Source organism: Martes martes, assembly GCF_963455335.1.
Source record: "Martes martes genome assembly, chromosome: 2".
NCBI classification, from domain to species: Eukaryota; Metazoa; Chordata; class Mammalia; order Carnivora; family Mustelidae; genus Martes; species Martes martes.
Genome location: NC_137889.1, coordinates 199,271,543 through 199,295,526, shown reverse-complemented (window position 1 = coordinate 199,295,526; position 23,984 = coordinate 199,271,543). Strand labels below are relative to the sequence as shown.

The 23,984-nt window shown below is 36.3% G+C and overlaps 1 protein-coding gene across 1 annotated transcript in view; it reads right to left on the bottom strand.

Moving 5' to 3' along the window:
* USO1 (USO1 vesicle transport factor) overlaps nucleotides 1-23,984 on the bottom strand; it is a gene marked incomplete at its 3' end in the record, with an annotated part of 77,152 nt that overhangs the window by 16,575 nt on the left and 36,593 nt on the right. Inside the window, 4 exon segments of the mRNA XM_080796867.1 lie at nucleotides 6,887-7,007; nucleotides 13,185-13,240; nucleotides 13,395-13,497; nucleotides 13,887-13,987. Of these exon segments, the coding sequence (XP_080652993.1) occupies nucleotides 6,887-7,007; nucleotides 13,185-13,240; nucleotides 13,395-13,497; nucleotides 13,887-13,987 (381 nt within the window).

Below are 23,984 nucleotides of genomic sequence, written 5' to 3'. Positions count from 1 at the left end.
GGCCACAGGCCACAAGCTGTATGCTCTGATTCAGGTCCCCACCGATCTCTTGACCACTGTGTTCAACTATCCACTCACCTCAGTAACTCATATCTTTTCTCCAGCTCCCAGATTAAACATCAAGCCCTGATGCCCGGGCTAGTCTCACCAGCTACATGCTTCATAAAAGCCTGCTCCTTTTATTATGCAGTATCTGTCTTGTCCACTAGGTTATAATTCATAAAGACGGGAATGTGAACGTCCTACTAGGATACAGTGACTTACTCTATGTCCTCAGCAGAGACAGAGAAAAGATATAAATATCAGGTCGCTATTAAATATTTGTTGAATGAATCAACCATATCTTAATCTCTAAGAAGCACCTGACATTGCTGTCTTGATGTCTCTTTCTTGAAACTGCCTCTTGCCTTGGTTTCTAAAACACCGATTACCCTCTTCTCATTTTCCTTACATGCCTCTGGCCCCTCCTCAGGCCTCCCATGGTTCCTGGCTCCTGTTCTCCATCTACTCCTCTCTCTGCTTACAACATACTGTTCCAAGGGGTACTTACACCCACACCACAGCTTACACTGCTTTCATGGCTTAAAGCTCTCCAATGATCTCCACTTCACCAAGTGCCAGTTTAACCAAGGATCTGTTCCCTCTGTTGACAATATGATTGATACTAGATGCTCACAGCTGATAGGTTCCTCTGTATACTACATCCACACTTTTACCTCTACTAGTTGAACTTTATGTTTACAAAAATCAGTTGCTTTTTTTTTTTAATTAATAGACTTTATTTTGGGGGGCACCTCGCTGGCTCAGTCAGAAGAGCATAACCACAGTTGATCTTGGGGTCATTTGAGTTCAAGCCCCATGTTGAGTGTCAAGATCACGTAAATAAACAAAACTATAAAAAAAGGACTATTTCTTAGAGCAGCTTAACAGTGTTTTGTAGAGAAATTTTCAATGTTAATGAAGTCTCATGTACCAATTTTTTCTTTCATGGATCGTGCCTCTAGTATTGTACCTAAGAGTAAACAACTTTTGTAATTTACAAAGCTACCGTGCTATTTGCACTAGTTATTAATTAACTATTATATAAACTGCCAAATAATAATTCCCTCTTATCTGCAATTTCACTTTCTGAGGTCTCACTTATCTGGGATCAAGTGCAGTCCAGAAACCGGTGATCGTCCTGATTTAGCATCAGAAGGTTAATAGCAGCTTAATGCTACATCACAATGCCTACACCATTCGCCTCACTTCATCACACAGACATTTTATCATTTCATATTATCACAAGAAGCAACGTGAGTTCAGCACAGTATTTTCAGAGATAGAGGAAGATCACATTCACATAACTTTAACTACAGTATATTGTTACAATTGTTCTTTTCTATTATTAGTTATTGTTAATCTCTTACTGTGCCTAATTTGTAAATTAAACTTTATCACAGGTATGTATGTACAGGCAAAAACACTGTATACATAAGGTTTGGTACTATCTATGATTTCAGGTATCCACTAGGGGTCTTGGAATGTATTCCTTATAGATAGGGTTTTTATAAAAACTAAGTCTTTGGCAAAACTCAATGAAAGCAAGTCATTAACAATAGTTGTTGTTATATATGGGTAATGTAAGTCTAAAACACAAGAAAAGTAATTGTAAAAACCCATGAAGATCTTGCGCTTCACCTTAAAGAAACCCAAAAGCAAATCCTACATGATGTATTATAGATATGATATAATAAAGATGCAGAAAGATGATGGAAAAACTCCAATCAGTCGACCCATATTCCAAGAAAAGGTTCTGGCCCTAACTCAAAAGATCACTTTATCCACGCATATTTAAAAAATTATTACACTTAACTTGAAATAAAAATGTTCAAGGTGCATATTTTAAATCCTGTTTAAAATCTCTGATTTAACCAGTCCTGCGCTCCAAATGAGAGGCTTCCCTACTCCATACTGCTGGACCATGTGGATCCTCACCTCCTGAGGAGGAACCACTGTATCTGTCTCTTAGGAAGGACCAAAAATCTCCATTAAATAAGATCTGCCATTAAGGAGCATCAGAAGGCCCTGGAGGAAAGAGAATGTCAAAACCCTCACCATCACTGGCAGGCCTTCCCTCCACTGTGCAAAGTGAATTCTAGAGCTTTGAAGGCTACCATCGGTCACAAGGAGCCACTGGAACTTACCTTAGCAATCCTAAAGCCTAGCCAATTCTACCTTGCCTTAAAATTCTGTTTTCCTTGGTCACCTCTGAAAATATATACAAAATAAATATATAAAAATAAATATAAAATAAATATATATAAAATAAAATACAGGGGCGCCTGGGTGGCTCAGTGGGTTAAAGCCTCTGCCTTCGGCTCAGGTCATGATCCCAGGGTCCTGGGATCGAGCCTCACATCAGGCTCTCTGCTCGGCAAGGAGCCTGCTTCTCTTCCTCTCTCTCTGCCTACATCTCTGCCTACTTGTGATCTCTGTCTGTCAAATAAATAAATAAAATCTTAAAAAAAAAAAAAAAATATATATATATATACCTCGCTAATCACCTATGCACTTCTGTGTTCTCATCTTAGAATGCTTAATCTCTTTTCAACTCTTTCAAGATGCTACCTCTAACTCCTAAATACTGGTTAATAAAACCTACTATACCCTCAATCACTTCATGAAATGTTTTTATTTTTATTTTTTTAAGATTTATTTATTTTGGAGAGAGAGAGAGAGCATGCACAAGCAGGGGAGAGGGGCAAAGGGAGAGGGAGAAGCAGACTCCCCACTGAGCAGGGAGCCTGACGCGATCCCAGGACCCCCAGATCATGACCTGAGCCGAAGGCAGCCGCTTAACCGACTGAGCCACCCAGGTGCCCCAAAATGTTTTTTTCTTTAAAGAAGCTACCTTCGGTGCCTGGGTGGCTCAGTCAGTTACGCGTCTGCCTTCGGTTCATGTCAAGATCTCAGGGCCTGGGAGTGAGCCTCACATTGGGCTCCCTGCTCATTAGGGAGCCTGCTTCTCCTTCTCCCTCTGCTGCTCCCCCTGCTTGTGCTCTCTACCTGTTAAATAAATAAAAACAATCCTTACCAAAAAAAAAAAAAAAAAAAAAAGCAGCAGCTGCCTTACCTTTTAACATTCTGAAGGCCAGGCAGTTCATGCTCTCAAGTCCATGTACGAGTCAGAATGTGGAATCTATGATCCTCCCAGCCCAGTGTACTTTCCAGAGACCACAGTTCCTCTGCCTTCTCACAAAATCTCCCGTTTCCTTGAGGATCAGGCCATGTGCCCATATGATCTCTTACCACTCCTCATTGCTTATGTAACAAAACCATGGTCACTACTCTGTTCACTGACAGCATCACAGGCATCTTGCTCAAAATCTTCTTTCTCTACTTCCTGCTGTCACTCTTGATTTCAGTGACTATCCCTCTAATACCTGGACTTCTCAGTTCCCTGACCTCACTGTCAGAATTCTCATTCCATTACAAAATGTCCCATCTTTCCTGCTCAAGTATTTTCAACCTATCTGTTCTACGGCTTCCCTGAGACTTTCAACCCAACAAGTCTTCTTTCTTCCTTTTTAGGAACCCTCTCTATCTTTACTTTCCTCCCTAGCTAGCTTAGATTATACAAATCTTCATTTCTTCACTCTGTAGATAATAAACTAAGTTCTCTTATCTTACTTTCTTTTCATAGCACCTTCCTCGAAAAAACAAAATCCTGTGAAAAATTAACTGCTTGGTTTTTTTTCTCTATCGCACCTAGGAAGCTGAGTACTGGAAGGGAGTGGGGAGACAGAATCACCTAATCAAGCAATCTGCAGTGCTGTAAAATCCCAGTGAAAACCCTCAACGGGGCTTTTATCCCTGCCTGGAAATCTTCCTAATTACAATAGTCAACTAGCTCTCTTATTCCCCAAAAGACTTCTTACCTCCTCCGTAATTCTCAGCTGTGTCCTCCTCTTTCCCTCTCAGCATGACTCTATTTTCAATTCAACTTCCTACCACCAAATCTGCAAAAGGACCTACCTCTCCACCTGTGCACTCCCCATTATGATGGAAGATGTGCTTCTTTTCCTGTTTTAAAAGCCAACTCCAAACCCTACTCTGGATTCCAATCCTTCCTCCTTTTTTAGGTATTCTGAATCAATGATTGATCATCCTCTCTCTCTCTTGTATCCTCCCTCTTCTCAACTTGCTTATATTAGTTGCAGTCTCTCTCATTTTAAAGAAAAGACCCTCATAGATTAAAGAAGAATAATCTGTATCTCCAAAGATACAGAAAAAAAATTCACTAAAATTCGAGATTCAAGGGCACCTGCGTGGCTCAGCTGGTTAAGCAACTGCCTTCAGCTCAGGTCATGATCCTAAGGTCCTGGGATTGATCCCCACATCAGACTCCCTGTTCTGCAGGGGAACCTGCTTCTCCCCCTCCATATCCCTGATGCTCCCCCTGCTTCTGCTCTCTCTTGCTCTGTCAAATAAATAAAATCTTAAAAAAAAAAAGAGTTAAAAAAAATAAAATCAAGATTCATTCATGATAAAAACTTAGCAAAAATAAAATTTAATGGTGAGACATCAGTACTCTTATTAAAGTCAGCAACATTCAACAGTGTATTAAAGATTCTAATTAGTGCAATGAGATGAAAAAGAAAAGTGGTGTAAGAACTGAAAATGAAGAAAAAATGATTAATTTTATGAGTAGAAAATATGATTATCTACACAGAAAGCCCAATTAGAACCAAGGGTTTAATAAGCTGGCTGGACACAAGATTAACATACAAAAATCAAGTAATGACCAGTTTGAGAATGTAAAAGAAAAAGATCACATTCATATGGTAACAAAACAAAATGCTTAGGAATCAATTTAATAAAAAAAGATGTAACAGGGGCGCCTGGGTGGCTCAGTGGGTTGGGGCCTCTGCCTTCAACTCAGGTCATGATTCCAGGGTCCTGGGATCGAGCCCCGCATCGGGCTCTCTGCTCAGCGGGGAGCCTGCCTCCCTTCCTCTCTCTCTGCCTGCCTTGACCTGCTTGTGATCTCTGTCAGATAAATAAATAAAATATTAAAAAAAAAAAGGATGTAACTTTCTTTGGCTCAAAATTTTGAAACATGACTCAAAGATCTAAAAGAAGATTTGGGTTAAGAGACTTGGGTTATGAATGGGAAGTCAATACATAAAGATCATAATTCTCCTTAAATTAATCTGTAAACCCAATACATTCAGGGGCGGGGAGGGGGGGGGTGCCTGACTGGCTCATCATCGGTAGAGCATGTGACTCCTGGTCTTAGGGTTGTAAGTTTGAGATCCACATATATATATTTATATTGTTATTGTTATTATATTTAACATACAGAACTTGATTAGCAAACACATTTCATTCAAATGAAACAACAAAAGGAAAAGGTATGTTAAGGCAATTAAGAAGAGGGCTTCACAACTCATTCAGATGACCAAAATACACTTCTCAGATATATTTGATCTTTACCCACAGTTCCTGAAAACCCTTCAGAGCCACAAAGGCAAAATGGGGATCTTGCTATTTATTAATGAAGGTGATTGTGGGACGCTACCCAAGGGCAGGCGCTGGTTGCCAATTAAGACCAACCACATGACCATAGGTTGGAACTTTTCAGTCCCCCCAAGAAATCTCCCCACCTCCAGGGACGGGGAAGAGCATACAGGTTGAATTAGCTAATGGCCAGTGACTTAGTCAATCGTGAATTTCTAATGAAGACTCCATAAAAAACCAAGAGGACAGTTTTTTGCCCCTTTTCAGAGAGCCTCCACACCTGGGGAACCAAAATGCTTCCATGTGTCATTGAGCTGGGACCCAAGCTTCGTGAGGTCAGAAACTCCTTGGTTCAGGACCTCCCCCTATGTATCTCTTTATCTGGCTATTGATTCGTATTCTTTAATAAACCAGTAAACATAAGTGTTTCCCTGAATTCTGTGAGGTAGGTCAGAGCACAGGTCAGCCCCACAGCCTGGGGCTTGTGACTGGCATGTGAAGGTTGGAGGGGAGGGCAGTCTTGTGGGACTAAACCTTCCACCTTTGGAATCTGATGCTATCTGTGGGTAGACAGGGTCAGAATTGAATTGAATTCTCAAATACCCTGCTGGTATCTAACATTGGAATTGGATGTGGGAACCAGCCAATATAAAAGATTTTTCCTATATTCTAATAGATAAGATGTTATTATGAGGTTTAGTAATTAATAAAGTGTGGTTTTAGTGCAGAGTGAGACAAATGGAACGAAACAGAGAACTCAGAAACAGACCTTCACATGTATAGATGTTTGATTACAAATCTCATACCATCATTCAAATACAAGATCCTACTAATTAAATGTAAAAGACAATTGCAAAGCCTTTAGTAGAAGAAAATGATGAAAACTCTCTTTACAACCTTGAGGTAGAGAGAAATTTTTAAAATAAAACACAAAAGAACAAACTATTTTTTAAAATTCAATATATGGGGGTGCCTGGGTGGCTCAGTTAAGCATCTGACTTCAGTTCAGGTCAAGATCTCAGGGTCCTGGAGCCCCCATAGCAGGCTCTGTGCTCAGGGGGAAGTCCGCTTGTCCCTCTGCCCCTCCCCGCACTTGTATTCTCTCTCTCTCAAATAAATAATTTTTAAAAAAAAAGAAAGAAAGAAAAAGAAAATGCAATCTTTAAAAAAAAGCCAATATATGTGATTGTTAAAATTTTAAACTTTAATAGAAACACTACAAATAAACAGGACAAATAAAAAGAAATCCATACTCCACAAACCATAATGAAAGTAAGAATATAAAGTCTGAGTCCTCATTTCTCCCTCTAATTGCATTCCCTAAAAGTTAACAATTCAGTGAACACAAAAGGAATCTCTTTCAATCGATCTCCTCATACTGTACCTCCATCACTGTTCCCCTCCTCTGTAATAATGTCCAGTAGTCTCTCAAAAGCATTTTCAAAAGCAACAATTTTCTGGATCGCTCCATTGCTTCGTGTTAGTGCCTGCAGCAGTAACACACCCTTAGGGAGGAAAAAAGACGACGTTTGGTAGAGAACGACTTTTACAAGACATTTCAAAATCACAGAATTTTAGAAGTGCAGGAATTTTGCAAGTTTAACTCTTTCACTTTATAGACAGGGGAAAAAAATGGTAGATAAGGTGAGCAATGTGCCTCCTTAAAATTATAGATCTCAAAGGGACAGAGCAAGGACTAGAATCCATGTCTACCAACTCCTAATTCCATTCTCTTTTCACTGCACAATATAAATATACAACAATTCTTACATTTTCATCAATCATTACTTGGCTTTAATTGTGGCCTAAGAGAGTGGGCATAATTCTGTGTCTCAGGGATGATTCTGTTTGTGCTTCACAACAGCAATGGTACGAAATTATGAATTAAATAATATAAATCTGCAAACATCATCACATTCTAGCAGAGAAAGTTCACATTTTTCTGTAATTATCTGGCCCCTAAATTCCCGAGACTTGATTCTAAGTCAATAGAAAAGATGCATAAAACAATTCACAGTAGTCTTTGTTTCTGATTTTTAGTTTTTCTCAGCTTAAGCTGGATTTATATATTATTATTCTGCAACCTCTTCATTATCATTCAAGAAAAACTCAGTTGCCCACTTCTGCTTATTTCAAAATACTTACAAGTATTTTGTAACAACAGCATTTGCTATTTCTTTGAAATAGGATTTTTTATGAAAAAAATTTTTTTAGGAAAAAAGCAGATATTACTTAAGAGAGAGAAGAATTGCAAAGGGGTAGTTCAAAAGTCCTAAAAAAGGCAAATTAGCTTATTGAGTAGGTATTCACATTAAGACCAAAAGAAAAAAAAAGTTGCCCCTGATCTTTATTTATTTATTTGACAGAGCGAGAGAGGGAACACAAGCCGGGGGAAGTGGAAGAAGGAGAAGCAGGCTTCCCTCTGAGCAGGGAGGCTGATGCAGGGTCTGACCCCAGGACCCTGAGAACTTAACCAGAGCCAAGGACACTCGGCTAACTGGTTGAGCCAGCCAGGCGCCCCGCCCACGGTCTTTAAACTAGACTTGTTCTACTCATTTTCCTAACTGTCAAGTCTCAACACTGAGATAAGAGAAAGGCAAAAGTAGTTTCTTTTAGGTGTCAAATTCTCCCACTTAATGCTGCCAAGTCCGGTTTAACTGCTATGAAAGTGGGGAAGAAATAAAGTAGTAGTAGTAGTAGAAAGAAAACCAAAGCTCTGAGTTAGATAAAGTGGGTTTTTTTTTAAAGGCTTTATTTATTTATTTGACAGAGAGAAATCACAAGTAGGCAGAGAGGCAGGCAGAGAGAGAGGGAGAAGCAGGCTCCCCGCCAAGCAGAGAACCTGATGCGAGGCTCGATCCCAGGACCCTGAGATCATGACCTGAGCCGAAGGCAGAGGCTTTAACCCACTGAGCCACCCAGGCGCCTCAATAAAGTGGGTTTTAAAAATGGATGTCCTAAGTACTAGCTGTGCAACCTTAAGCAAATTACATAAATTCTTAGTATACCCATATATAAAATAAGGATATTATCTTTGTTATAGGATTTTTATTAAAAGTAAAGGAGATAAAATAACTTCTATGGAAGCTACCAGGTTTATATGTACATAGTACTTATATTTTAAGTTCTCAACACATGTTCATTTATTTTTCCTGACTATAAAGATATATATCACTCTAATCAAACATATCCACTAAATGCTATTAAGAATGAAAGTATACTCACCAGTTATTTAAAGTAAGTGGATACCAAGTCCTTACTTTAAAAACTGGTAATTAAAGGCATTTATTCATTTATTATTCATTAATTCTACTTTTCATGTATGTACTATATTTCAGGGTAACAAATTAGACTACTTGATGAAGTAAAGTTCTTCTTTGCAGGAGATTATAGCTTAATACATGTGAAATAATGACAGAATTATACAAATCATCATTTTGGAACTCTTAACAAAATAACCGATTAATGGAGGATCAGATGTATCTGATGAATCTGATATAAGGATGGTAGAGAATTTACAGTGGAGAGATCCAAATCAAACCCACTGATCACTAAAGTGAGACAGCCAGATATTACCTGTCTCCTCATGTGTCGCAAAATTAAGTTCACTGTACCATTAAGGAAATATCCTAGCAAACAGGTGAACCAAAACCTAATCAAGCCCTTTGGATAAGTTAACAGACATAACAATCAAATGTAATAAGAGAACCTTCTCTGGAAAACAACCATAAAAGATACCTTTGAGACAAAGGGAAAATCTGAATATGGAATGGTAATCTTATTGAAACTGAGAGCTAAGACATCTTTGTTAACTTGTTAAATGTGATAATGACATTATAGTTACATCAGGATATATCCTGATATATTACATACTTTAGTATATATACTATATCTCTATCTATATATATCCTGATATATTTTACTATATATAAATACCCTACATACTTTAGTATACATACCATATATGTATAGTATGTGTGTACATGTATGTATGGATATGCACATACTATACATACATGGTATATACACTAAAGTGTGTAATGGTGAAATTATATTGATTGTTTCAATGTTTTTAAATGTTCCAGTCAAAGGGGTGCCTGGGTGGCTCAGTGGGTTAAGCCTCTGCCTTCAGCTCAGGTCATGATCCCGGGGTCCTGGGATCAAGCCCTGCATCGGGCTCTCTGTTCAGCAGGGAGCCTGCTTCCCCCTCTCTCTCTCCACCTGCCTCTCTGCCTACTTGTGATCTCTCTCTCTCTCTCTCTGTCCAAAAAAAAAAAAAAAAATCTTTAAAAAATGTTCCAGTCAAAAATAAATGACAGTGGTGAGAAGAGAGATAGATTAAACAAGTATAACAAAATTTTGAAAACTGATGGTTTGTCTGTATTCTCTTCATTCTCATAATTTCTTATAATAAAAAACTAAAGGGGGGCCTGGGTGGCTCAGTGGGTTAACAAGCTTCTGCCTTCGGCTCAGGTCATGATCTCAGGGTCCTGGGATTGAGCCCTGCACTGGGCTCTCTGCTCAGTGGGGAGCCTGATTCCCCCGCCTCCCCGCCTCTGCCTGCCTCTCTGCCTACTTGTGATCTCTGTCAAATAAATAAATAAAATCTTTTTTAAAAAAAGAATACTAAAAAAAAATTAAAGATGGAATTACAGTCTATCACTTAGGAGGAGGCAAGTAGTTTTTCAACTTTTCTTGCTAATTTTTAAGCATGGTAACACAAATAAACAGGGTCATGTCAGTCAGTGCACCTACAGTAAATGACCAACTAATTCTGTAATCCAAACAAAAATTAATGTTTCAAATATAAAACAAACTGGAGCTAAAAATCTTTACAGATATGTATCCAGGGAAGCTAGTCAATGTTGACAACTATTATTGAGTACAATTAGAAAGTTGATTAAAAAGAAGAAAGGAAAGAATTTTTAAAGGAGAATTAAAAAAAGAAAAGACACAAGAGGAGGAAAAGAGTAGTAGAAGGTTCCAGGTGATCACAGTGCCAATAAGAACTACCGGAGCTGCTATTTAGTTGCTTCTGGGGGCTGGCGTCAACTGAGGTGTATTGTGGTGTGTTGTATCACAAAATGTTACGACAGTAATTAGCCAAAACAATTCAAATGAATCGGTTTACTAAACCCAAGAAAGGATGGCTGTAAAACATAAAAGCCAAGAATCTAGATGTTAAAAATATACAACTTAATCCCTAATCATAAAATTAATGAAAAGCAACATAAATAGAGAATCATTTTATCTGTCTCAAATAAAAACTGAGAAAAAGATGGGGTGCCTGGGTGGCTCAGTCAGTTAAGCGTCTGACTTTCTATCTCAGCTCAGGTCTTGATCTTAGGGTCATGAGCGCTGGGCTTGGAGCCTACCTTAAAAAACAAACAAAAAAAAACCCACGAAAAAACAAAAAAAAATTTGAGAAAAAGGTTAAAAGCAGGAAAAAAGAGTAAGGGTTAAAGGAAATGGTATATTTAAGAATGAAGCTAATGCAGTTATACACACACACACACACACACACACGCACACATATTCTAGGTGAAAATGAAAATAAATGGTAATGATACTAACAGAAATCTATGAAGAGAGAATTTCCTTATTAAATGGTTTAAGTGGTGGGGCGTCTGGTGGGCTCAGTCAGTGGAGCACGCGACTCTTGATCTCAGGGTTGTAAGTCTGAGCCCCATGTTGGGTGTAGAGATTACCGAAAAATAAAATCTTTAAAAAAAAAAAAGGAAAATAAATAAAGAATAAAATAGAATGGAAAAAAAATTTTTTAAAGGTTTGTATGATATCATTTTATTTATACTAAGGTCCAAGAGAACAGAACAACATCAAATTTAAGATATATGGTAATATTTTAGTGAACGAAAGATTCTCAAAATTCCTAAGTAGATGAATACCCATCTAAATAAGAAAATTCTTAAAAGAATAATAGAGATTTGGGAGATGCCTGGGTGGCTCAGTCGGTTAAGCATCTGCCTTTGGCTCGGGTCATGATCCCAAGGTGCTGGGATCGAGTCCTGTATCAGGCTCCTTGCTCAGCGGGGAGCCTGCTTCTCCCTACTGCTGCTGCCTCTGCTTGTAAACATGCACTCTATCTGACATTCTCTCTATCTGACAAATAAATAAATAAAATCTTTTTAAAAAAAAAGAAAGAAAGAAAGATATTTTAAAATGTCCCTCTTATGAGTTACATTACTATATTATTTCACCCCTTACAATATATACTATAAAATGTTAAATACAAAGTTAAAAAACTATGTACGAGAACCAGAAGTCAAGAGCACTTCACTTGTGTCTCTGCTTTGCCACTAACCAGCTATGAAGCTAACAGCATCCAAATGGTATTTGCTGGCAGTTAGGATGAGAAAGGCACAGGCCAGTTACCATATATACAAAGATGAACAGACATCACTAACAACAAATCACTTGGTTTCCATGAGTCTTGGGCTTCTCAGTGTTAATATGGAGAATGAATTAACTTGATATGCTCTCCTATCTCCAGAATCTGATTTTAAAAGGATTTTTCCAGTTGTTATCTCAAGTATTAGAGTCTGGGGGTGTCTCTCTGGCTCAACTGGTGGAGCATAAGACTCTTGACTTCAGGGTTGTGAGTTTGAGCCCCATACTGGGTGTGAAGATTACTTAAAAATAAAATCTTGGGGCGCCTGGGTGGCTCAGTGGGTTAAAGCCGCTGCCTTTGGCTCAGGTCATGATCCCAGCGTCCTGGGATCGAGCCCCGCATCGGGCTCTCTGCTCAGCAGGGAGTCTGCTTCCTCCCTTCTCTCTCTGCCTGCCTCTCTGCCTACTTGTGATCTGTCTGTCAAATAAATAAATAAAATCTTAAAAAAAAATAAAATAAAATAAAATAAAATCTTTAGGGGCGCCTGGGTAGCTCAGTGGGTTAAAGCCTCTGCCTTTGGCTCAGGTCATGATCCCAGGGTCCTGGGATCGAGCCCCGCATCGGGCTCTCTGCTCAGCGGGGAGCCTGCTTCCTCCTCTCTCCCTGCCTGCCTCTCTGACTACTTGTAATCTCTGTCTATCAAATAAATAAATAATATCTTTTTAAAATAAATAAATAAATAAATAAAATCTTTAAAAACACTTAAAAAATAAAGTATTATAGTCTTGACTATATTGTAGCTAATGACCAGAAAAAATGTTCAAACAACAACAAAAAACCACATCAATACAAAATACTCAAACTAATATGCAAGTAATAAAATAAATCAGAATGGAAAATAACTCCAGAGCAAATCATGCTCTACAGTTAGATGAAGATTACAAGGAAAATCCTTTGAAATGCATATTCAATCAAATGAGGGTATATTCCAAATGCAATGCTTTAAGTTTACACAGTTCAACGTCTGGGGATATTTCCTCTACTCTTCCTGGAGGCAGAGTTTGGTGTCAAAAAGAAAATGAAATCCTAAACTTGTGGAAAGCATAAATTTGAATATGAAAATCATCTGTCTACACCAAAATACTGGACAGGCAGGAAACAAAGAAATAACATGGTCTTGTATATAACTTAAAAAGGTCTAAAAGATTGGCCAATATCCCTAATTTCCAAAGCTAACTTCTTACGACACTGAGTAAGGATCGACAAAGACTTCGTGCAAAGAGAGGGGGAAAAAGTTGCATATTCTTAGACTTCTTTTTCAAAATTAACTTACATCATTACGTATAACTTCCCTGGAATCCGCTAATAAGTCCATCAATCTTGAAACACCTAGAACATATAACCATGTGAAAAATAGTGGTTTAATCAAAATACAAATAATGATTCAAATTATACAATTTATTAATACATCATTTCAGTCCCCCTCTTTAGGTATGAGCCTCACTTTTAAATCAAAATTATTTAAGGAAGATGAGTTACTTACCCATGGGACTGACTAAAATAATTTGCTGCACCTGAGGTCCTAGTTGTTTTAAAAGAGAAGTAAGAAGCTTCACACCAGGCCAGCGGACATGGAAATCAAATTCCTGCAATATAAGAATTTAAAATATTTAAAATCTGGAATTTACATATTTAAGAAAACATTTTTTTCAACTAATAGTGGTGCCAAAAACTACAAACATAGTTTAACAAACTTTAAAAAAGTAACTTGAGAAATAAATAGAAAACAGTTAATATAAATTGATTAAACTGTTCCTGACTAGGTAAAATAAAAATAGATATAAGCAGACAATATTTTAACAAATTATACAGTGCTTAAAACATGCATGTGAATCTCTTGCAATGGTACAACAAATTTCATGACCTTAAAAAGGTATTATAGTATATGTTGCTTCCTCAATAACACCCAAAAAGGCAAAAAAAAAAAAAAAAAAAGCTTATTAAGATGACAAAAATAGCAAGATTCTTTATTTACCTCCAACAAAGATAACAGCAGAGTGACATTTTCTGGCTGCTTAATAAAAATTTCTGTAAACTGGCTTCCCAAATCTTCACTCTGTCTTGTGGAATTTTCTTCTGTAATATTCAAAGATAAAGTACTTCAATATGACGCTGTTATTTTAAAGTATCCTTTTTGTTGAGGGGCTAAGCAGAAATGAGAATTTTCTTAGAATAGTATGGCTGGTAATGATAGCACAGTTATGCCGAAAAGATTATCCTTAAAATAACTTTCAATATCATTTAAATAAATAGTTATTCTTTAAATGCTTAAATATGATATTCAGGGGCACCTGGGTGGCTCAGTGGGTTAAAGCCTCTGCCTTCGGCTCAGGTCATGATCCCGGGGTCCTAGGATCAAGCCCCGCGTCGGGCTCTCTGCTCAGCAGGGAGCCTGCTTCCCCCTCTATCTCTGCCTGCCTCTTTGCCTACTTGTGATCTCTCTGTCAAATAAATAAATAAAATCTTAAAAAAAAAAATAAAAATAAAAAATATGATATTCAAAGAAAAGACATCTAAATTTTCATATCTTTCCAAAGACATTTTTAGGTTAAACTTCTAATTAGGGTACAAAGGAGCTTAGTAGGGGTTATAGCTCAGTTGTAGAGCATTTGACTGCAAAGGAGCTTAGTAGAGTGATGAAAATATTCTACCTCAAATATGATAGTGATCACACTATGGCATACACATGCCAAAACACACAGGACTATACAACAGCAAAGAGTAAATTTCACTGTGTATAAATTATACCCAAAACGAGCCTCTCCCCCAAAACATTGTTGAACACAGAGTCCTTGTTGACTGTTAGTGTTGCTGTGTTAAATGATTTAATTACAAAATTAAACCAATCATCTACATATTATTCAGTATTTTCTCAAAAAAATCAACATATATATACTATAAATTGTCAATAAAATCAGAATATGACATTTATTTTCACATTTATTCCTTAAAAGATTTTATAATTGTTCTTCACAGTCTTTAGATTAAACTATACATTGTTTCAATGTCAAAAAAATGTAAAGTACCACTAAAAATTGAAGCGATGATCACCAAAGCAAATTACCATTTAAAAATCTGCCTATGCTATATATTCAGCTTAGAGATGGCAAATACACTACTCCCCTTACCCTCACCCATGCCACATATTGCTCTGGGCAGTGACTATAAACCAATGGAGCTGGCAGTCAAGCTTCCTCAAACAGTCCTTTTCTAATGTGAGATTTTAATATTAACATACTTAAGAAATGGAAAAAACCCAGCAGATGATAGGGAAAGCAAAGCAATCCAACAGTGACAGTGATAATCACATCTAATTATTTGTAGAAAAAAGAAGAGAGCAAAAGTAGAAGTGTTTTTCAATCCTAAGTACCCACATATGCCGGTTTACCCTTCAGAAACTCTAGGAAATATTTCTCTTATCATCTCGTGTCAGTAAAGAACTAAATGCTTTTGGGCCTTGAAATTACATTACTTACAAAATACTTCAGTTTTAAAAGGATTATTCAGACAGCTGTGCTGAGAAGAGAATGTCAGGGGAACAAGGGAAATCCGGAGACTATAATCAACAGCGACAAAAGGGAAGCAACGATCAAAGAAAGCAGTAAAGATGGCTTAGACCTCAGTGGCAGTAATTTTTATGAAATTTACTGTTTACTGAGATGAAAAACACTGTGAAGAAGCAAGCTAAGAGTACGGAAAGAAGTTTCATTTTGACATAAAGATTTGAGCGGAGATATCAAGTAAGCAGTTGGACAAACAAGCAGTTTGGATTGGACATACATATGAGTGATAAACATATAAATGACATTTAAAGTCACAAAACTGGATGATAAGGTACTCCCAGCTAACATCGCACTTAATGGTGAAAAACCGAATGCTTTCCACCTGAGATCAGTGAAGAGGCAAGAATACCCATTTGACCACTTCCAGTCAACTCTGCACTGGTCATCTTTGTGCCATAAGGCAGAAAAAAGACAAAAAAGGTATACAGATTGGAAAGGAAGAAATAAAACTGTCTTTATTTACAGGCGACATATTTATGTAAAAAATCCTATGACTCTATAAAAAAGCTATTAGAACTAGTAAGTGAGGTTAGCCAAATTATGGGATAAAAGGTCAGTATTCAAAATTAACTGATTTCTATATATTAGCATATACAGAAATTAGCATATATTAGAAACTGAAATTTTAAAAAAAGTACCACTTAATTTTTAAGATTTTATTTATTTATTTGATAGACAGAGATCACAAGTAGGCAGAGAGGCAAGCACAGAGGGAGAAGGAAGCAGTCTCCCTGCTGAGCAGAGAGCCCAATACGGGGCTTGATCCCATGACCCTGGGATCATGACCTGAGCCAAAGGCAGAGGCTTTAACCCACTGAGCCACCCAGGTGCCCCAACAGTACCATTTAAAACAGCACCAAAAATTATTAAAGATTTAGAGATAAATTTGACGATATATATGAGAATTATGCTTTGAGGGGGTACCTGGATGGCTCAGTGGGTTAAGCATCTGCCCAGGCTCAGAGTCCTAGGATTAAGCCCTGCATCCAGCTCAGCAGGGAGCCTGCTTCTCCTTTTCCCTCTGCCTGCTGTTCCCCTTACTTGTGCACGCTGGCTCTCTCTCTCAAATAAATAAATAAAATCTTAAAAAAAAAAAAAAAAAAAGAATTGCTTTGGAAACTCCAAAATGGTACTGAAAGAAATTAAAGGAAGGCCTAAATAAATATATCACTGTGTTCTGATATTAGAAGGCGCAGTGTTAAGATGTCAGTTTTCCCCAGATCAGTCAACAGGCTGAACAGAATCTGAATCAAAATCTCAGTCAGCCTTTTTTGTTAGAAATTGACAAACTGATTCTAAGATTGATAAGGGAATGCAAAGAACCTAAAAGAGCCAAGAGAAATTTGAAAAACAACAAAGTTGGAGGACTTACATTTCAAAATTTCAAGATTATAAAGCTACAGTAAGCAAGACAGTATCCTACTGGATTGGCAAAATGACAGACATACAGACCAATAAAATACGAAGTCCAGAAACAGACCTATTAGTTCAAAATGGATCACAGACCTAAGTGTAAACTAGAAACCACAGACCTTAATCACAGGAGTTAGAACTACAAAACTTTTAAAAGAAAACATAGGAGAAAATCTTAGTGATTTTAGGTTTGGCAAAGATTTCATAAATAGGAAACAGTCTAAATTATAAAAGAAAAAAATTAATAAAGTAGATTAAAATTTTAAACTTTTGCTTTTCAAAATACCATGTTAGGAAAATCACAGACCAGAAGAAAATATTTGTGAAACAAACACTGCAAAGGACTTATATTTAGAATATATAAGGAATTCTTACAACTCAAGTATAAGACAAAAAAAAGAACAGTAAAAATGAACAGAAGATTTGAATAAACACTTCACCAGAAGAAAGTTACATGGATGAACAACAACAACAAAAAAAAAAACACAAAAACACATGAAATGTGGTTCAATATTATTATTTATTACAAAATTACAAATTAAAACTAATGTGAGATACTATCTCACACCTACTGGAATGGCTAACATTTTAAAAGACTGACCACATCAGGTACTAGAGAGGATGTAGAGGGCCTGGAACTCTCACATATTCTCACACACATCCCAGTGGGCATGTAAAATGGTACAACTACTTCGAAAAAAGTTTGGCAATTTCTTATAAAGATAAACACATGCCTATTATATCCCTTAGCCACTCTGCTCCTAGGTATTTACTGAAGAGAAATGAAAACATAGATCCACACAAAGACCTGTATATGAATGTTTACAAAAGCTTTACATGTAACAGCAGAAAACTAGAAACAACCCCAAATGCCCTCCAAGGGGTCAATGAACTACAGAATACCACTCAACAATTTTTAAAAAATGAACTATTGACATAAATGGGGCACCTGGGTGCCTCAGTGGGTTATGTATCTAACTCTTGATTTTGGCTCAGGTCATGATCTTGGAGTCGTGAGATGGAGCCCCACCTTGGCCTTGGAATTTTCTGCCTCTCCCTCCCCTTCTGCCCACCACCCCCATCCCCCCCTCCACCCCACTTAAACTCTCTCACACGCATGTGTGCTCTCTCAAATAAATAGATAAAATAAAATCTTAAAAAAAAAAGAAAAAAGAAAGCTGTTGTGAAGGAGAAATACGAATCTGGTTTTTATTAGAGTGGTGTGAATATGGTGGAGAATAAAAACTCAACCATCGGGGCCAGGCAGTAATACATGAGTGAAGCAGGCTGGGTGTGAGACAACAGGAAGGCTGGAGAGTGTATGCCCCGCCGAGGGGAAGCAGCAACCGACTGCCAAGTGTGAATGCAGGCCCAGCTGTCATCAGTCCTCAGGTTTTTTAGAAACAAATCTAAAATCCAAAATCTCATGTGAAAGCTCCCAATTTGTAATACCAGCAACTTATTTAAATTATTTTAAATATTAAGTGGGTCAAACAATCTTGCTTCTAAGACAGACAATGCCCTTGGGGCAAAAGATCATGACCTCTAGAGAAAAGCTCAAAATAAAAGTATTGACATTTAGGAGAATATTATTAAAACTAATCTAAAAGAGAAAGGGAAAAAAAATACACAGACTTAGTGAATTCTTCCTATGAAATGTTTTTTAAAATGCTGAAAAGTTTTTATATGGATAAACGTAAATAACTAAACTACGGGTTTAAGCTTTGGTCAGTCAAAATGCAGGACAGTGTGGCATGTTAGTAAGTATCTGATGAAATCAAGCACATTTGTCCAAATGTATGTGGATTAAACAAAGTTGAACAGGTTTCTTTACTGCAGAATTCTCAGCACTTAATGTACTAATGTATATTTTGTGATGCTTCAGAGGGGAATATATAATGTTATGTTTATTTCACTATGGGCTCTTTTAATACAGAGGACTCTGGGACTTTTGTGCCACACTTTAAGGCATGCAGGTTTAACCCAAGAAAATATTTAATTTAATGTCTGCATTGAGCACAAGCTAATAACTTGGCAAGAATAAGAATTAATACATCTGATTTGTTCTGTAGTTAAGCTATATAAAATACTGTAGCTTAACAGTATATAATTAAGGTCTATGTTTTGAATCGAACTAGTAAAATATGATCCTGTTCCAAGGATCTGTGATTTCTTCTGTTTTAATATTGCTGATTTTTAAAAAGTGTAAGATAAACTCTACTTCCTTTAAGTTATAGTCATAACACAGCACTTCTGAACTTTATTGTAGAGCCCTGCAAAAAATTAGCTAAGCAATTAAAGTAACATACAAAACTATTTTGATATAGCAGTAAATTAAGCTATTTATAGTAGTTTACATAAGCCAACTACTATACTAACTACATCTAAAAGCTATAAACCAAAATTAAACTCATGAGAAATTACATTTATTTAAATGTAAGCCGAGGTATGAAACAAGTAAACCATCCTCTCTTATCCAATATACTTATTTTAAAACTCCTAGAGCTAAGTCTATTTTTTTTACATTGTATAGATTATATTATGTACTATATGTTACACTTACATAGCCTGTAAAAGTAAATGACTCTTTAGTATAAGATAAACGAAAATGTAAGAACGTAATGGTCCTTTGTTACTAGAGTGAAAATAAGTCCAAGACAGTTTTATCAAATTAAAGATTGCTTTTTTAAAGTCCTTATTATATACACCTCTGGAAACATTTTAGGCCTATTTATATGACTGGCTTTCAAAAAATATGTATATATATTTTTATTCTTCAAATGTTTATTTACACTATCTCTAGAAATTGTAAATTTTTAATTTCTCTAGAGGTATAAACAATAATCAAAAAGATTTCTGGGAGGCACCTGGGTGGCTCAGTCAGTCAAGACTGACTCTTGATTTTGCCTCAGGTTACAATCTCAAAGTTCCGAGATTGAGCCTGGCATTGGGCTCCAGGGTGGGCTCCGTGCTGGGCCTGGAGGCTGCTTAAAATTCTCTCTTCCCCTTTGCTTCTCTTCTCTTCCTCCTATAGTCACACATGCATTCTCACGTGCTCTCTTTCTCTCTCAAAAAAAACCAAAATAACACAAAGAAAAACCACAAAAAGCAAAAAAATATTTCTGGACCTTCTCTTTGGAATTCCACTCCATATCAAGGCCATAACCCATATTACAGAGGACAAAACTGCTCCATAGAAAGAGGTATTCTAGGGGCGCCTGGGTGGCTCAGTGGGTTAAAGCCTCTGCCTTCGGCTCAGGTCGTGATCCCAGGGTCCTGGGATCAAGCCCTGTATCGGGCTCTCTGCTTGGCAGGGAGCCTGCTTCCCCCTCTCTCCCTGCCTCCCTCTCTGCCTACTTGTGATCTCTGTCTGTCAAATAAATAAATAAAAATCTTAAAAAAAAAAAAAGAAAGAAAGAGATATTCTAGTAAAAGTTGTCCTAATTCACAGTGAACGAATATCAAGTAATCTTTTGCACTGTGCTCAATTAAACAAGGATAGCTGTATTTTTTAATGTTTCTTTAAATCCTCTATAAACTAGTTATGTAAATTACAAGATTTACAGAAGATAATCTGTCAGAAAAACAGCTACAATTTATTACATCAGAAATTTAACAAACCAGAATTTAAATAACAACTTGAAACCCAAAAAACAAAACAAAACCAAAACAAACAAATAAACAAACAAACAAAATCTATGGGATACTTAGAAAAAAGTATATTAAAAAATACTATTGGGGCACCTGGGTGGCACCATCAGTTGAGCATCCAACTCTTGGTTTCAGCTCAGGTTGTGATCTCAGGGTTGTGAAACCGAGCCCCGCGTCAGGCTCTGCACTCAGCACAGAGTCTGCTTGGGAGTCTCTCTCCCTCTGCCCCTACTGCTCATGTTCTCTCTCTCTCTAAAATAAATAAATAAATATTTTTAAAAAGAATGCTGTTATCCTACTTACTAGATGATATTATGTAAGTTACATGATTTCTGGGCTTCTATTTTCTCACCATTAATTAATTAATTAATTTTTCTCATATTTAAAAAAGAGAAAAATACCACCTACCTCACAAGATGCTATGAGGCTCAAATAAGACAGTGGACATGAAAGCACTGTAAATTTTAAAGCTTTATACAAACGATGAAATAATAATAGAAACAATGATGGCTAATCTCTATCACCCAGCAAGGAAACCAGCTTATTATCACAAGAGTAAAGGCATCATGCTTTGGTACTTTCTGCTTTCAAACAAGGGGTTCAAATATCACAAAGGTAAGGCTATCCATTTTAGTGAGTTAGTTAGCTTCTTGTTAAGTACAGTTAATTTTGTTATGCACCATTTTAAACCTACTTTAGATAAGACTATTCCCCTCCTCATTTTTAAAAAGTTATGGGGATCTCAGGAAAAACGGCAAAACAAAATAAAGTTGGTTACTTTAATTATGAGGAAAAGAAATATTAATGTTAAAAATAAATGGAACTTGAAACAGACCACCAGAAAAAGGAAAGATAATATATTGGTGAGTTCTATGAATTAATACAAGAAATGTCATTAACCAGACATTATCGTGCTTGCATTATTTTAAAGGGACAATATCAACATGTTAAGTATTCTCTAAACTGGAATATCTTCCAGTTCTTGCTGAATACATGTAAAACGTATACGTATACATACGGATGTATACATATTCAAATATCTTATATAAACCGCCTCAAAAGTTTTCTCCAAGAAGGACACAAAAAGTAATTTGTATAGACTGTCCTGCTAGAGAAAAAGCTTGAACATTGTTAAAAAATGTACTAGAATATTTTCTGTGTTCTGGACAATGAACAGACTTAGTAACCATGGAAAAAATAAATAGCAATATAATATTATCAAATATTTCCCTTTAATCAGGGAATTCTTATACAGTGAAACAAAGCTCTACATTTTTTACCAGCCAGAAGAAACATTACTTGACAGTGTCCTTTTATATTACCAGAAATTATGCCTAAAAGCATCATGCATAAATGCAATCTTTTACCTTCAACATCATCTGAAAAGGTAGACAAAAATAAATAAATAAAAAGTAGGTGATGAAGAAAATAGTTTCTATGTAGTAGTATTCACAATAAAATAAATAAGAGCTTAAAAATGTCAAATAAGCAATATAATCTCTTAGAAGAAAAGGCTCATTCATTTTATTCAAAATCTGAGATAGCTTAAAAGAGAGACAGCAAGCATATAGCATATATTCAGGATTATGAGAGAGATTTATCATTAAATTAATGGATTGTAAATATCCCCAAGGTAAAAAACTCTGAAATGGAGTTCATAATATCAGCTAAGAATTACCTTTTGATGAAGCAATAGACAAAAAGTATTAATAATAGAAATGAAGGGCATATTTCTCAATATCTAGATTTTTTTTAAATTGGTCCTTCGGAATAAATAAATTTTCAGAACAAAGTTTAAGTTCCTATTTTAATCTTCCCTGGAAAAAGTGATCCTACTAGTTTCCCCAAGAACTGTTTATTTTGTTTTATCCAAAGAATCTTTTTTGGATGCTGAATTAAAAATAAAGAGCCCAAACACATAGAGACAAACAAAAAATTGGACTCTAACTATGATTATATTATAAAATTATAATGAAGAAAAACCACATAACTAAAAATATTGCTGCTAAACGATTCTTTAAAACAGAAAAGAAAAAGAGCTAAATTTCTAATATTAAACAAAAAAAAGAGAAAGAAAATATCTTTTATTGTAATGTGTTCTAACAAGTGTGTTGCACCTGGTTTTCTCATCTGAGAAATAACTAGAAGATAAATGTCTTTTTCTTCAGAATGCATTCTTGTGTGCATTGTATTTAAGTGTTGTTCAGTGAGTGACAGCATCTTATTCCATGGGTACCAAATCATGTTTACTAAAGATTTTTTTCAGGGTGCGCGGGGGACTCAGTCAGTTTAGCGTCTGCCTTCCGCTCAGGTCATGATGCCGGGATCCTGGGGATCGAGCCCCATGTCGGGCTCCCTGCTCAGCAGGAAGTCTGCTTCTCCCTCTCTCTGTGACCCTCCTCCCCACTTGTGCTTGCTCTGTCGCTCACATAAATAAATGAAACCTTAAAAAAAAAAAAATTTCTGACCTCTGAGAAATAAAGTTAAGTAATTAGCTATCACGGAGAAAGAAAAATTTAAGATAAACGTATTTAAGTCCAAGAAATTGTGACCATTCGACACGACCCAGTTTCAAATGTTCCTATTACTAGTATTCTGTGAAGTTAGGACCTATATATATTTCCGCTATATATATTTTTATCATAATAAAGTATACACAAACTTATAATTATCTATATTTCCTTATAATTTGTCTACTTAGAATTTTGAAAGATCTTATAATCTAAATTAAACTTCTAAAATGCACAAATACGCCCACCTTTTCTGGCCGTCTAGAATAATGAAACACCCACTATGTCCTTCAAAAGCCAATCTGGTGTGAAGAATGCATTCTTCAACAGGATTGTCAAATGTTATTCAATGAGTATATTTTTATAATATACAGAAAGAAACGTATATAGATTTCTAGTTAAGTATTTCATATACTGACAATAAAGAGAACAAACCACCTTATTTTAAATATGCAAGTAATGGGAAACAAAAATAGGAAAACTTACACCAAAGTGTGTGAGTTTTGAATTTTGAACTTACTTGTACCATTTCACATCAGACTAATGTAAAAAAACTTCTTAAATTTAATAAGTTGTTGCTCTTTATAAATTAACAAAAGTCCTATGTTAGGGGCATCTGGGTGGCTCAGTGGGTTAAAGCCTCTGCCTTCGGTTTAGGTCATGATCCCAGGGTCCTGGGGAGCCCCGCATTGGGCTCTCTGCTCAGCAGGGGAGCCTGCTTCCCTTCCTCTCTCTCTGCCTGCCTCTCTGCCTAGTTGTGATCTCTGTCAAATAAAATATTAAAAGAAAAAAAAAAAGTCCTAAGTTAAAAGTTTAAGAAAACCCCCTCTAATTTCATATTGCTCACCAGATAATAACATACAAATAAAAGTTTGTTTTTTAATAGCCAAAAACTATTTATTTAATATGAAATTACTAATATTCATACTGCCTAAC